The following is a 16,689-nucleotide window of genomic DNA, read 5'->3' on the forward strand; positions in this document are numbered from 1 at the left end:
CCCTGCACCTCCCTGATAGACTGCTAATTTGTATACTAAACTGACAGGCAGCTATGATGAGAGCACACAACTCCTCATAATCAGCTAACACAAAGAAAAGAGGGAGGCTAGATGGAGAGGAGGAAATCACAGAGATGCGAAGGATTTCTTTCTTCTTTTCTGTCGTGTAGGGAAAAGGCAGGCAGGCAAGGAACGCTGCGCCAGTGTGGCATTCAAGCATCCACCAGAACCGAGAGCGTCATTTCACATTCAAAGAGTCAGCTTGCCGGCAGGCAGCGAGCTTCATTTTTTCCTCAGCTGTGTTTTTTCCCCTCGTCTTTGCATGTGCCTCGCCGTTGTTGCCAAGGGAGGAAAGATGGGTGGCGCGTAGGAGAGAGAGAGAGAGCTAGAGCGATCGAGAGAAAGAGAGAGAGAATCTTGCTCCCCATTCGCCCTGGCGACGTCTGGCAGCAGAAAAAAAAAGATGGCGCTCGCAGCGACATGCGAAGACACGTGGGGAGGATTTCATTTTGCACGGTCACCCCGCAGAATTCATTATCATCTTAATGACGCTTTAGGTGCTGCTGAATATCCAACGTGTGAAAGGGGGTTGACAGTTTGCGTGGGAGAGCGCGGCTCAGTCTCCCAATGGCTCCTGAGGGGCCTCGGCAAAGCCGTGGCACTTTAGTATCGTCGCTACGCACCTGTTCTAACTGGGGGCATCCGACACGGAGGGCCCCCTTAGCTTCTGCCTCAGCTGGTGTGTTTTGGGAACCACGAGAGGAGGAAGAAAAGAAGAAGAAGAAAAAAAACGAATACGGAAAAGCCAACCATGCTACTGCCGCTTATGATAAACGACCGCAAAGGAGGTCATTAAGTTTCTGGAGCAGGAGCTAGCTAGCTAGTCGCTAAGGAAGGACAAACATCGAGGAGATAATTAATTTGGAGTCCCTGTTGCAGGCCATTTACGCCTGGATGAGCACATTTGCACAGTAGCCTACCCATCGGAAGATATATTTTTAACCCCCCTGCCCCAGTCCCCTCACATACTACTTGTCTCACCCTGCGCTCCGTCCAGCACCACATATACGCCATTCGAGGGCAGGAAGGGCCGCGCGAAGAGTGCGAAGGCACTTTTAAGAGGCTTGAGTGGGTGCCGACAGAGATATTTATCAAAGCGCTGGCCCTCGCCGTGACATGATTGTTACATAAATGGCGGAGAAAATATGGCCTTGTGGCTTTGGACAAAGTCCCAGCTGTTAATAGAAGGAGGCTGAAGGGGGAGTGTGTTGTGTGGGAGGAGAAGTGGAGGCTTTGGGATGGCGTGGTGGTGGCAGTGATGGTGGGGTTGGGGAGGGGTAAGGGGTGGTGGTACATGTGCAAGCAAGCAAGGGAGGAGGAGGAGGAGGAGGAAAACAGAAGAGGGGGAGGAAGAGGAGGAGGAGGTGGAGGAGGAGCAGCAGCAGCAAAGGGTGACAGAGGGTGACAGTGATGAAACGCCAACCCAGGCTGCAAATTAACACGAGCGGCACTCGTGAGGGAACGACAAGGGAGGGAAAAAGGAGAGAGAGAGAGAGAGAGAGAGAGAGAGACTGAGAAAAGGGAGAGAGAGAGAGAGAGTGAGAGATAGAGAGAGAGGCGAGGATGGGGCTGGTGGTGGGTGGGAACGCTTGGCTTGCCAGCGTAATTGAGAGCTGGTGTTTCTGAGTCAGGGTGCCCTCCTCATATGCCACCCTCCATGGCACTCAGGGTGATGAATGGCACCACCTGGCCCCGCTAGCGACGTGCCACGCCGCATTTGCTGCCAACCAATCCGGCCTTCCGCTTTCTTGCCTCCTCCCCCCTACAGTACTTGCCAGTTGCAGTGCCGCCGCCACCAAACACCACCGCTCGGCGATAACATATCCACAATAAATGTCTCCATGTTAATTCAACACCTGAGAGATATGTAACACTTGTAGTGTTGGTCCTACTCTGTATGTGTTGACTTGTTGAAATGTACTGTGTAGGCCTACTTGCTAACTCTGCTGCCACAACCAACCAACCACCATGCATCACCCAGGCGAGTGCCACCCGTGCCCGCCTCTGTCTCTACCCACGCGGGTCATTGGGAGATTGGAGAGAACAGGAAATGTGCCAGTAGTGTGTGGGAAGAATGACACTGTGCATATGCGAGCCACGTTGCAGGTTAGACCGCGCGACTCGTGGCTGCCGGCGGCAGGAGTCATTTGAATGTTTCTGGCTGGGTCAGTGACAAAGAGCGTGTTTTGACAGTTATTGAGCCGCGTGTTTATTTCTGGCCTCGCAAAGCACAAGCTGTAATCAACAAGCTGTCTGGCTTTTCTGTCTGTTGTTTTTCTTTTTTTCCCTTTTTGTTTCAAGAGCTCTTTAGCTGCCAAGAGTTAACAGTTCAAACAGCAACTGTGTCTCATCAGGCCAGCGCTAGCTAACGTCGAAGGTTAGCTAAGCGCCGCTGTTTTGTGTAGCCTACCTCATGTTGACATGCACAGTTGGCTCGGTCTGCTGGTCATTTTTTTTCCAGCTCCAGACAGTTCATTCCAGCCCGCATTGCTAGCTAGCATGGCTTTGGCTCTCAGTAATGCACAGCCAAGCTAAGGCAGCAGGCGAGAGAGATCAAAAGGTAAGCACAGTCAGGCGGTAGATTGTTTGATATACCGGTCCGCGCCATAAAAAAAGGGTCTCTCAGCAGTATTTACAGAAGGAGGTTAATTGAAGCGGGGGGTAATTGCTGACCTCCGTGTCTGTTGTGAAATCACATCCTTAACTGATCAATGCCTTTCATAAATTTGTGCGGAAAGGTCATTGGGCTGATTAGATTTCTGCTGTAATGCTTCCTACCTCTACACACATACACAGAAATACACACACACACACACACACACACACACACACACACACACACACACACACACACACACACACACACACACACACACACACACACACACACACACACACACACACACACTGTTACAGAGGGAAAACATTTCAGTTTTTTTCTCCCTGTGCACAAAGCTAAGCATGTGATAAATGCAAGCTCTTTGCCATTTTAATGTTATGTTGTAAATTAACTTGACATTTGAAATGCTTCCAGATTTTCACCTCTTTTTTTCTCCTGTGCTCAGTCATCTGGACTGTATAACAAATATAAATATCACAGTGAACGCTGAGTGTGATTAAATTTTCTTTTTTTTCAAGTCTCAAGCACTTTACATGTGGCTGAGCTATCTGGAGATTTATCCAGCCAATAAGTCACTCTTGTCGGGGGGGAAGTTGTGGGACTTTTTAAAACAAACACTGGCGTAATTTGTAATTTGGCATTCCCTAAATCCTCAAGTTTATGGTGCTGAGTGTGGTTCTTGGGGGAGTTAGCACTCTGTTGGTGGGATCTGACCCCCGTCTCCCTCCAGAAATCACACACGCGCACACACACACACACACACACACACACACACACACACACACACACACACACACACACACACACACACACACACACACACACACACACACACACACACACACACACACACACACACACACACACACACAGGGACCCAACGGTCTGCCTCAAGGCCTCATAAGGAAGCAGTCGGATTTCACAGCTGCTGTAAGCAGGGCCTAGACTGACTGAGGCCCATGACCTCCTTGTTGCCTTTCTTTCCCCTCCCTCTCTCCCTCTCTCCATCTCTCTCTCTCTCTCTCTCTCTCTCTCTGTCTTTCTTTGCCCTTTTTATCGCTCGTTCTTTTACTTGCAAGCTTGCCTCGCTTTTATTTTTTCCTTGTCCGTCTCTCTCTCTCTCTCTCTCTCTCTCTCTCTCTCTCTCTCTCTCTCTCTCTCTCTCTCTCTCTCTCTCTCGCTGGCTCTCTGTCTGTACACCCCTCTCTCTCTCTCTTTCCTCAGGGAGTCTTTGTGTGGCTCAGAGGAAGTCGAATCATAAAGCATAGCTAATGAATAGAATGGGGAAGGAAAGCTGAGGCCTGTTGACGGCCCTCTGGAGAGCAGGAGGGGAGGGGGGCCCCGGCCGTGCAGCCCCAGGCTCAAATAGCAGACGGCCCCAGAGGTCAGGCTTCCTGCGGCCCAGTCCAAGGGCTTTTGGCTCCCAGCAATGTGGCTTGAATTTCCTCTTGGTTTTTGAAATGGTTATATTTCCCCCCTGCTTCCTTTGGAAAAGCTGGCCTCTCTCTCTCTCTCTCTCTCTCTCTGGACTCTCGTTTTTTGTAGTAGTAGTTTTTTTCCCTTCTCTCTCACTTCCCTTGTTATTCTGTGTTTTATTCTTCTCTTTCCCCCTTTTTTTTCTTCTTCGTTTAAATTACCAGCGGGGTCGCTGCCTTTTCGCGAGAGAGGAAGTGTGAAGAATTTGTTACGTATGACCTTAGCCCAGAGAGAGCCACTGTCCCAAATCCAGGAAAAGATTTGTCAGCTGAAGACAGATTTCCTTCCCCTGCCTTCTTAGGGGTTTACACTAATATTTTGAAAGTGGAATTCCATTTCGTTGAAACATCGTTGACAGTGAACTGAATGCCCACCCTTCTCCCATCACCCCCTTCCTATGAGAAAAATGTAGAATTTACAAGCTTATATATACACCATTGTTTCAGTGTAATACACACACAAAGCACTTTTATGACTGCTGAGGGACCTGTCTGAACAACAGAATTTAGATTTTTTTGTTCAACTGCTAATATGCTGCTCATTATTTCTGGCTATTACAGAGCCGAGCGGAAAACGCCATAATAAGTACAGTACCTCTAACTGCAGTGCAATGAAGTCGCTTCTATTCCTTGAGGTAGTCTCCATTTTTTTTTGTCAGTTCACTGTTATTGGCCAAGTTCTCTGCAGCAAGACAAAGGGGCCCATACCTGGGGCCGCGGGTCATAAAATGTGAAATGTTTCAATAAAAGAAATGGTACTGGGAAGATGAGAGCGGCGGTGGCACGAAAAGTCTGCAGTGTGCAAGCAAGTGCTGAACAAAAACTGTACCAAAATATAGTCCCAGAACTAGAACACTTTATAATGCAGCGCTCTCTCTATTCTCCAGTTAATGCCCTCCTTTAAAATAATGACACTTTTTAGCCCGCTCTCAGAGGAGGTCTGGTCTGGGCAGCAGCTGCATGCACCAGCCGTAGCGGAACCCACGCTGGAGAAATGGGGCTGCTTCAGAATAGAGCACGGCCCGGGTAGACACACTGGGCCTCTAACAGCCTTTTTAGCTACGGATGCCAAAGGAGAAGGGGGGTGCATTGAATGGATCTTAAAAAGAACGGGTGCTGGGCGGATGGGGTACTTGGGCAGCAGGAGTTGATGGTGGTTCTGTGTGTGTGTGTGTGTGTGTTTGTGTGTGTGTGTGTGTGTGTGTGTGTGTGTGTGTGTGTGTGTGTGTGCGTGTGTGTGTGTGTGTGTGTGTGTGTGTGTGTGTGTGTGTGTGTGTGTGTGTGTGTGTGTGTGTGTGTGTGTGTGCGTGTGTGCGTGTGTGTGTGTGTGTGTGCGTGTGTGTGCGTGCATGTGAGGTGTGGGTTTTGGGTACCGTCACAATCGCTTGAGGAGTCTGAAGTCCGTGCCAAGGCGGGCCATCTGTATTTCCAGTGTCTTTGTGTGTGCTTTCGCGCGAGTCCCTCAGCCTTGCTTTGCATATGCTTTTTTTTCCCTTATCCCAGCGCCGTTTGAAAATCACAATGACGGGCCGCGTGGAGACATCAGTCCAGTGACTGAAACATATGTTGACCTCATCTGCCTTTGTGTGCGCGGCTGTTTATATAGACTGCCGTAGTGTGATAATTGGGGGTGTGTTTAATGTTGGGCGGCTATCTGCTCGGGAGCATGGGGGTGACTGCCTCCTCCTCCTCCTCTGCTACAATACTGCGTCTCTCTGTCTGATTTATGAGCTGGTTGCGGGTGGTTGTTTTAAAACAAATCTTCGTCTTGGTGGGTTGTGTATTTTTGTACGTATGGTGTGTGTGTTTTTTTCTTTTTCAAAGGGCTTGCCAGAAGTTGCACGTACATAAGGGGAATAAGGGAAGGGGGGGAAAAATCTGACAATTGTTTAGTCTGGACGTCTCTGGCTGTCAGGGTCGTGAGGATGTGCCTCTCTCTCTCTCTCTCTCTCTCTCTCTCTCTCTCTCTCTCTCTCTCTCTCTCTCTCTCTCTCTCTCTCTCTCTCTCTCTCTCTCTCTCTCCCTGAGTCGTCTGTCTGCACTTTTGGGCAGCCCACACTCATGCTCCTCACACCCAGCTGTAATGAAATGCTCCAGTCCAGCTCATTTCAAATATCTCTCAAACAGCAGGAAAGGCTCAGTACAGAACATGGCGGAGAAGCCAAAAAAGCCTGCCATTTTCCCTCCACCTCGAATGTTCATACCCTCTACCGTTCAGCTGTTCAACTCCACTAGGAAATGCAGATAGCCATGTGTTGTGTGTTTAGGTGATTTACTTACACTGTGGAGATCTTATCTCTCCATCTTAGTTCGTTTATTTATTTTTTTGTTAACCCCTCTCTCTTTTTATACAGTATGTTTTCAAATGTTTATATAGGAGTGCAAGTGTGTGTCAGGGGTGAACTACTACTGCAAAATAACTGCTCATACTAGGAAATATAAAGCTGTTTCGAGTAGGCCTACTACTGTTGTGAACTCTGTTGACAAGCACAGTGCTCCGACAATGTTTTTTTAACCCACAAGACTACCCGACCACATCCAGAATGCCCCTTCACTGGCCATGTTTAAGCAACACCTTAAGACACATCTCTTCCTGGAGGCTTATGACTGCTAGTTCCACAAGCACTTTCACTTACATGCATTCACACACACGCTCACACACTGACGCGGACACACACTCACACGTTCCAACACAACACTCTGTGAAGCGTCCTTCGGTGTTTTGAAAGGCGCTATATAAAACGAAAGTATTATTATTGTTATTATTATTACATCACCAGACATCTCAGGCTGAACTTATTTATTTACTTTGGCTAAAATGCACAGCACACCACTATGTATAATGAAGAATTAGTTTGAATGTCACTGAATATTACACACACGCACACCAGAGCCACAACATCTTATGTTCTGGAGCCTGAGTATTGCCTGGAAGCATCGCCATGCCCATACGCACTGACACGCATGCACGCAGACACACATACGCACACTCTCTCTCATTCTCTCTCTCTCTCTCTCACACACACACACACACACACACACACACACACACACACACACACACACACACACACACACACACACACACACACACACACACACACACACACACACACACACACACACACACACTCATTCTCTCTCTCTCTGTCTGTCTGTCTGTCTGTCTGTCTCTCTCTCTCTCTCTCTCTCTCTCTCTCTCTCTCTCTCTCTCTCTCTCTCTCTCTCTCTCTCTCTCTCTCTCTCTCTCTCTCTCTCTCTCTCTCTCTCCCTCTCATACACACACCCATACACACACAGACTGTCCCCTCACCACAGCCCACTTGCTGCTTCCACAGGGGCACGCTGGTCATTAGCAGCCCTCTCTGCAGTCTCCTGACAGCTCTGCTCTGCTCTCGGCTCCCCTGTCTCCTCCTCCTCCTCCTCCTCCACACACTCACAGCCACACAGCTACACAGCTACAGGAGGCTGTCTGTCGGGTGGCACAACAGTGCCCCCCAATGTCACTTCGCCTTCCTCCAGGAAGTCTGTGTGTGTGTGCGTGTGCGTGTGCGTGTGCGTGTGCGTGTGCGTGTGCGTGTGCGTGTCTGTGTCTCTGTCTGTGTCTGTGTCTGTGTCTGTATGCGTGTGTGTGTATGCATGTGTGTGCCTGTGTCTATGTGTGTGCGTGCGTGTGTGTGTGTGTCTGTGTGTGTGTGTGTCTGTGTGTCTGTGTGTCTGTGTGTCTGTGTGTGTGTGTGTGTGTGAAGACAGCTGGGCTGCTGAGAGGCAAGCAAGCTGTCTCTGTATCTGTCTGCGTCCCTGACTAGCTGGGCTGTCTGGCTGCTTTGGCTGGCTATAGCTGGCTGTTTGGTTGGTTGGAGCCGGAGGGGAGGATGTGAGCTGATTTGTGCTTTGCAAGATGAGGCTCCGAGGTTCAGCAGCAGCACCCCTTCTGAAAATCTTATGATACACGTCGGAGAGAGAGGGAGAGAGAGGGAGGAGGGCAGGTGGACAGACGGGCTGTGCTTGTTGAATACACCATGAGTGCTCACCTGCCTGCCTGCCTGCCTGCCTGCCTGTCTGCACAGTGAAAAGTGCTGCTTTAATTCAACACTCTGACAGTACTCAGTTACCAAACACACACTAGAGGGTGTTATATCAGCTCTCCAAGTGTTGATTTAACACTGCATTTTATTGCCTGCCTGCTTGCTTGCCATAGTGTTACTGTACAGGGCCCTGGCTCTACTGTGTTGGGCACTGTGTGGAGGATGAAATAGGGCTGGTATTTGAAGTGGTGGGGCTGGTGTTTGGAGGGTGGTGGTGGTGGTGGTGTCAGAATAAATGATTATCTCTGCTGCCTGTCTCTCGGATGCTCCATGTCCTCTCTCTGTCAGTTGCTTCCCTTTTTATTAATACATCACTTCCTCTCTCCCTCTCTCTCTCTCTCTCTCTCTCTCTCTCTCTCTCTCTGCAGGCTTCTGATGTAGGATCAGATCAACTCTTCTCACCCACTGCAGCAGCTAAAGGTAAGGATGTGTGGTCCTCATTTTTTTTATTCTGCGTGCCATTAACACTTGAATTTGTCAAAGTTGTTACGAAATATTATCACTAGATAATCACTAGTGCACTGACGGAAGCCGGCCCACAGCTGCTGCTGTAGACCATCGCAAAGCATTTGTACCCATTTTTTAATCACAGTGTTTCACACCTTTAAAAAATACATGACTCTTTCAATGAAGACCATATCTATAGTGCATTATGAGCGCATGTATAGCAAATTATGATGTGTAATTACTTGCAACGTATTATGACTAAACTCAATGCTTCATGATGCTTTATTAACATCATGACATCAATGTGCTCATAATGCGCTATAGATATGGTCTTCATAGAAAGTGTTACCAAATACATTTTACACATATTAGCGTACAGAGGGAATGGCTTTTGGTATTTGGTTTGGTTTGATGCGACATCATCACTGTACAGGAATTTTAGGGAACATCATGTACCTTGAATGGCTTTTTGTAATACTGGTATATCATATTTTTAGGCTACTCCCTCCCCTGTTTGGATGGTGTTTGTTTATTCCAAGCAGTAGCAACCCGCAGGCGATCTATCCATCTATGTAGCATTGTAGCTGTTGGATGCTTCCCCTACTGTGTTTCATACAGATGGGGGCGGTGGAGGAGAGAGGGGGGCTGTTTTCACGACAGAACAAGCCAGATATATTAGACTTCCCAGTGTCTGGTTCATTAAGGCGCTTCCTCTCTCTCTCTCTCTCTCTCTCTCTCTCTCTCTCTCTCTCTCTCTCTCTCTCTCTCTCTCTCTCTCTCTCTCTCTCTCTCTCTCCGTCTCTGTCTCTCTGTGTGAAGCTCAGCCTCCGAGCCACAAGCAGCACCACATGCTCCACAGGCAACCCCAAATGGGGAATTCACCCCAGGCCATACCAGCTCCGTGACAGCAGGCTTCACGTTAATGGCTGGCAGAGAGCGGGGTCTTAACCTCTTTCCCTCGCCCGGCGTTAAAGCACCACCAGGCAGGCAGCGTCGGGGTTATTGGCTGGGGAGGGGCTGGCTGCCGTTGGCTGCACCTGTACTCCCGTCTCCAGGCAGGCAGCCCTCCCTCTCTCCATCCCTCCATCCCTCCCTCGCTCCCTGCAGTCCTCCCTGCATGTGCTCTAAATAAGAGGCTGGAGGGGTGACTGTAGTTGTAGTAAGGGGGGTTGTTGTTGGAGGGTTGTGTGGGTTTGTAAGCAGGAGGTTGGAGGCGGGAGGCGGAGGTAGTGCTGTGTGTCCCCCAGTCGCGATGAAAGGCATCAGACCACAGAGGCTGTCCCCCCAGGACACATGCTCTAGCTAGCCTCATTAATAGATGCAGCACAAGGACTATTTATTTAAAGTGGGGAGCAGTTTACTGAGGCAGGGGGACTTGTCTGCCGGCCAACATGGAAATAGTAGGATCTGCTATGCCCCTGGTGTGCGGAGGGGAGGGCTGATGGAGAGGGGGCTGGGGTTTGTTATGTGGGGCGGATGGGGGGATAAAAACAACAATGAAAGGCTTTCTGGTCAAAGCCCTTGTCATTTCTCCAGCCACTGTAATTCTTGGAAGGGAGGCTTAGGTTTATATTAGATCGCTGACGTGGTTATGTGTTATTTGCCCTGGATGCTTACACAACTGGCTTGTCCGGTTAAGTGGGAACACCACCATACGACTGGATTCCACTGCTCAGCTCCTTTGTCTAGCTTGCTGTGGGGAAGATACAATAAAGGGAGCAGGAAGTGCAGGAAGCTGGGGTTAAGCAAAAGAAGATGTCAAGTCAATGTTTTTGTAATGTGAGTTCAAATAAGGATTTGGATTTGGAGATGTGGTGTTGGCTCGTCTCCTCAGCATCAGTCAGGTTATGATTGTGTCTACTACGCACATATGCTCACTGGATGAAGATAGCTGGCATCTCGCTAACAAAAAGCATTGTTTGGGTTTTTGCTCCGAGTAATCTTCCACACACTTACAGGCACACGCTCACCAACGACAAATGTGGTGGGCGGTGGGGGGCAGTAGGGAGGGAGGCAGTGAGAAGAGGGTGGGTGGGTGTGTTGTCGTCGGGTTAGAGTGGGCATGTCAGTGGGCGAAAGGCATCATCCGAAAATCCTGCTAATGTGACCAACCCGTACACACACAAGGCTGGGAGGATTAGGCTCGGAGAATTACATCCAGGCAATCCCATCAGCATCCTTTGCCTGTTTTTTCACAGGGATCACCAGGGCTAGTGTCGTTGAACCGCTTGGAGCGGCTTGGGTGGAGTGGGGGGGTGGGTGCGTGGTGGTTGCAGATTAGGATTAGCGGGGGGAGATTGTTTGGCTGGCGGGGGGGAGGGACGGGGGGGTCTGAAGGGAAAAGCCAGAGACAAGTCTCTTAGGGATAAGGTGATTTAGCGATGAGTTATTATCATGCTAGCCATTCCGAACGGTTGATGCAGGCTGGCATTGTGTGGTGGCCATGGACACTATGAGCTTGTGTTCTAACTGTGGTTCTTCATCTGTGTCTCAGTCTCACCCACCTCTCTTTCTCTTTCTCTTTCTCTTTCTCTTTCTCCATCTCTATCTCCGTCTCTGTCTCTCTCTCTCTCTCTCTCTCTCTCTCTCTCTCCCTCTCTCTCTCTCTCTCTCTCTCTCTCTCTCTCTCTCTCTCTCTCTCTCTCTCTCTCTCTTTCTCCACCATGTCCTCTTCCCTTCCCCTGCTGCCTTGCCTTGCCTCCGTTGAATGTGTACTAAGCGCGTTTGTCTGTGGAATGCAGCAGTTGCCCAGGGGCTATTTTTCCTCCCTTTTTTTTACGGGCCGGCGTATGTGTCCCATTACCAGTCTGCTAGTGGATTCCTCTGGGACCAATCTAAATCCCAGTGATTTTCAGAGCCTCAAATGGCTTGGCTCCTCTGAAAGTATTGTCAGATCTGGATGTCTGCCCTTATCGCGGCAGAGCGGAGGGGGGGAGAAAAACAATGCGTTGGCCCCTGCATGTGTTTATTGACACGAGGAAATTTGGTGCAGAGGTAAAGCCTGTCGTCTTTGTTTTGGGTGCATTAGAGAGAGACAGCCCATGTGTGTCTGTGCATGACTCACGCGGTAAAGAATAGACGTGCGCATACTTATTATTGTTCCAAGTCTTTGGCGGATGTACCGCTGGCTTTGATTACCTTGTGCCTGCTTCCCTTACTCAAAAAAAAAAGAAAACATGAAGATGGAATGCGCAGACTTCAGAGAAAGGAGAGAGGCGCTTTTCCAGATCCAGTTTGTGACTCAAGGAACGGGACGCAGGCCATTTTTGTGTCTGTGTGTGTGTGGGCTCCGTGAAAACCTGGTTTGGGGCATCTTGGGATATAGAGAAAAAGATTGCAGGAAAAACCCATTTCTGAAGTGGATTTATGCCATTGTAATCCTGATTAATTTTGACCCGTTGTGCTCATTTTAAACAGCGCATTACAGTAAGCGTGAACACAGCAAGCTCCGGGCGAAACCGGGAGCTTAGCGGCTTTGGGGGGCTTAGCAGCAGATGGCATTTTAAGCCGGACTTAATAAATTGTTTCCATTAAACTTACCGGCCCACAAATACAGGATTAGTCCAGTGGAACAAAGCAACGAAGATGTGAGAAGAATAAAAAATATATATATACACACAGTACAAACACCCACATACCCTCAGCTATAACAGCCACTAAATGCAAATAGAAGAATGCAACACTATTGCTATTTTCTGTTTGGATAGGGAAAATGGTCCCGAATTAATGCAGATTCTACCGCCTGTTTTAATTTTGCGCCATGCAAAATATGAATAGACCACATTGATGCAAATACTGTGGACTGACAAATAATTCTGACTTGAAAGGACTTCATTATCTCCGCATGTATGAATATGTAAACAATTTTAATGTACACCATATTCAATATGCACAGTTGACATAGCTGGAAGAGAAGATTGTCTTTGCATTTGTATGTGTGTCTGTGTGTGTGTTTGTGTGTGTGCGTGTGTGCGTGTGCATGCGTGCGCGTGTGTGTGTGTGTCCATTTTTTTTCCTTCGATGCCATTGTCAGGGGCTCAATCCCATGGGGTCTGGCTGCTGAGTCCTCCCCCTTGGCCCTGATGATCTTGTGCGTTCGTTCTCTAAGCTCTCATTATGTGCTACACACGGCTCAGGGTAGCCCGCGTCGAATCGCTAATCAAGCACTCTGTCTGCAGCCCCACGATTCAATAGGCGCTGAGTGCCCTTTGTTCCTCCGCCGCTGTTTGCTGCATGTCAATTAAAAAGCCAGCATCCTCCTCCAACCCACACGCGGGCTGAGGCTAACGCTGAACCTCGCGTGCTAACATAGCATAGCGTAGCATGAGCACTAGCTCTATTCTCCTGTCCTCTCCTCTCCTCTCCTCACGTTTTCTCTGCTCTGCATTGTACGCACCATTCTGTAGGGGTATTGCATTCAGGTATGAGCTATCTCCTGCATGCACACAGCATAACAGGAGAGAGAGATAGAGGGAGAGAGAGAGAGAATGGAAGAGAAAGGGATCAGGGTCAGAGGATTGGGGCCAGAGCCAGAGCGGGGTTGATGAGAGTGTGTTTGTATGTATGTGCGGCGCTGCACCACGGGCTCGGTCGGGGTCATTGTGATGTATTGCTAACCTCAGCTCTGCAGTGTTTGTGGCCTTTCGCCCATTAAATAATGAATAGAGGTTGACCTTTTGACCAGCTAATCAGCTTTAGCCGTTGAATCGCAGGAGCTGAGCTGGGCTGGTGGGTGACTCGGGGCAGGGCTGACTAGCCCAGGGTGGGAGGTTGGTGAGGCCGGGATGGGGCTGGGGATGGGGCTGGGGCTGGGGCTGGGAGGTAGTTGGAAAGGGGAGGGTGTTTGGGTTTGGGTTTTAGGGGTAGGACTGCAGACGTGTAATGGCAAGAAGGCAGACTGCGGGGGCTTTATTTTGCTAGATTAGAGGGCCCAAATTAAAAACAACCCCGTCATGGCGGAGGAATCTAAGTCTGGTAAAGCTCTCAGCGGCTTCCCACTTTGATTGTTTGACGAAGCGCAGCCGGCCTGGTGCATGCCTGCCTGCCTGATGGAAATGCTTTCTTTATCAGGACTGATGGGGCCGTATTGACACAGCACTTATTGCAGTAAGCGACGGTTTGTCGTTTGGCTCGTGTGACGGGGGCGGTATCACAGGTAATATGGTGGAAGAGGGGAAAGGAGGGGGTTGAAGGTTCATGAGGGGAATGTTTTTGTCTGAGGCGATTGCTCCTTGGTTGTTCAGCCCATCACCTCCCCACTCAACCCTCATCGAGCGGCCCCTGGCTGAAGCTTATTTGTTCTATTGATTGAATTCAGATTTTACACAGGCCAGAATCCTCCCCAAACCATCACCTCAGCTGGTCGTTTATTTTTCACCTGGTTCTTCGGTGCACATAGCACCCTGAGATCAGTCAGTCAATACTTGCATTTGACTTTTTTGATTAATCCTGCCTCTTATCAGTCTAACCCTGGCATATTCTGAGCTCTAAAATCTTGTTTGTAGCATTTTAATTTCTGACCTCTCTTTAACGGCTATTTTATTGATGGCAGTAATGATATTTGTGCAATTCCATCTAAACCTCGCCCTCCCCTCCCCCCTAACCGCTGGTCTGATGGATGGGGATAAATAGAGTGAATACGGCAAAAGATAAGACACATGTTTAATAATTAATTGAGCTATTACTGACAGAGATTGCCTTTTTTGATTTAAGGCAGGAAGCTGGCTTCAGGGAGAGGAAAAGCAATTACACAGTTCTGAAGTCTGGCCGGCGTGCTCTCGACTCTGTAAGAGCACCGAAAAACACACCCTGTTAACTGGATTATTCCATGAATTATTTTACCCTCCTTCAATATTTATGGCGTTTTAAATTACAATCACGTCATCATGTTCTATTTATAGGGAGTGGCAAGCGTGTCATTGCCGAAGCCCACGCACTGATATGATGCAAGGTTGCTTGATGGGCTTTTCTCATGCTAGGCTAGTAATCATTCAAATTCCATGGCAGATTACCATGATGCGTGTGAAGCTTTTTTTCCCCCGCAATACATATTTGCTTGTTTGGTTGTATCCAGAACCAATTACTTAATTTTTACTGAGTGAACTGCCATTGACTCGGATAAACCTATTTAGCTATTAAGCGTGTTTTTCAGAAATGAATGGCAGACCTTTGAGTTTGAAACGTGGCTTAATCAGATTCTATGTATGTGACAAGGCATCCGAAAGCACTCCGTAGCCATTAGCCATGCAGGATGTTAGCCAATGAACCAGAACAACAGCGGGTCATAGGACTTGTACAAACGCTAAATTAATAATAAAGCACTTAGATTTCTGGAACTGATATATATATTTTGCTTGCTGCTGATTCGATGTGTTCGTGTTTTCCTATGTATCGTTCCAAAACAAAGCATCTTTTAAAATTCATTGCAAGATGCATGGTCACGGTCATCTCCCTGCGAGCACGCCATGTAATCTTTTTGGCAGTCAAATGTTACCTCTTGGTACGTTTGAGGACCTCTGAGCGTGAGGTTAAACGGCGATGATCCTGCTTTCTCCTGTTCCGCCATTTATTTATTCACCTGCTGCGCCATTCCATCGACCTTGACACCTTCCCGCGTTTGATCTTCTCCCATCAGTGCCATCGCACTACAAATCACAGGACCAGATGCGTTCCCCTAACTCCCTCCCTCCTCCACTCCCCCCCTTCAAGCCCCCTCTACCGCCACCTCCCCTGTAACTCTGACCCCAAGGTGACGCTCGGCGTGCCACAGCTGACATTTCTATTTGCGGAGGCACCGGGGCTAGATGCGCCAGTGATGAACCTGCTCAGGGAAGCGTTTTGCGAGACCGACTGGGTTTTTTTTGCTGCTGAGCGGCTCCCCATCCAAGCGAGCTAAAATGGGCTAAGACGTACAGTCTGTTTTCTCTCTCTCTTCTCTCTCTTTCCCAGTCCTTGCCTCCCCGCCTCCCCATCTCTCTCTCCCTTTTCCATTCCCAGCCCCCTCACACTCACACCCACACCCCAGTGTTTTTGGATGGTTTTTCGGCAAGCGTTCATTTGGAACAGTGGCGGCGAGTGTCTTTCGCGGGTGCCTGAAGTGAATTCATTATGTTTCTGGCAGCTGTCGAGCAGCGGTCTGCTTGCCTGCCTGCCTGCCTGCCTGTCTGGCCGCCTCGCCTTGCCTTGCTGCAGGCTTACCCGGGAGCTGGGCACAGTAAGCCCCGGGCCCCCCCTTGTGAAACACCCTGGGCCCTCTCCCAACCTGTCATATGCCAGCCCAAGAGGATCAGACGCTGGCTGACATGATGAGGGAGAGGGAGAGGGGGTCCTTGGGAGATTACCTCTCTCTCTCTCTCTCTCTCTCTCTCTCTCTCTCTCTCTCTCTCTCTCTCTCTCTCTCTCTCTCTCTCTCTCTCCACTGAGGCTCTGGGACCATCTTATAAGACTCAAACCGGAGCAGTCACACGCGCAGGCAGGCCCAGAGGAACACTGTAGTTTGGCTCGTTACAGAGCGGCGCCACAGGAAGTATTCCATTGCCCGTAGATTTCATAGGGGATTTGCAGCTGCCTGTTTATTTACTGTACTCTGTACTTACACATTTCTTACACTAATACACAAGATCACACCCTCGCTCATTTTGCTGGTGTATTATTTTGAACTCTGGGTGCAGCTCATGGTTTTTGTTTCTCGTTTTGTAGATATGCGCTATTTGTATTGAGTCGAGTGCTTTCCTTCAGGCCACCACACGAGTTTTGAAGACAATCCCAGACCTGTTTTTTAGTGTCTACTCATCTGTGTTATACAGCCGGAGAGCCCATGTTGTGGTTTTTTTTCTTCTTTTCTTTTCTTCCTTGCAAAGGAGGTTGTTACGTTCAGTGGTAAAGCCAGATGGCGGGCAATTGTGGCCAAACATGCAGCTTGGATAAAGTTCAGACGCTGGCAGAGGCAGATGTGGCGGACTAGATGGATATTGCAAACATGCTTGTGATGGATTTTTGC

At 49.0% G+C, this 16,689-nt stretch overlaps 1 protein-coding gene across 1 annotated transcript in view; it reads left to right on the forward strand.

The window, feature by feature from the left end:
* The window catches only part of LOC134444429 (fibrosin-1-like protein), a 329,076-nt gene that overhangs the window by 294,295 nt on the left and 18,092 nt on the right, over positions 1–16,689 (forward strand). Inside the window, exon 6 of the mRNA XM_063193753.1 lies at positions 8,612–8,663. Coding sequence (XP_063049823.1) covers positions 8,612–8,663 — 52 coding nt within the window. The remainder of the gene's footprint in view (positions 1–8,611; positions 8,664–16,689) is intronic.

Source organism: Engraulis encrasicolus, chromosome 3 (genome assembly GCF_034702125.1).
Source record: "Engraulis encrasicolus isolate BLACKSEA-1 chromosome 3, IST_EnEncr_1.0, whole genome shotgun sequence".
Taxonomy (NCBI): Eukaryota; Metazoa; Chordata; class Actinopteri; order Clupeiformes; family Engraulidae; genus Engraulis; species Engraulis encrasicolus.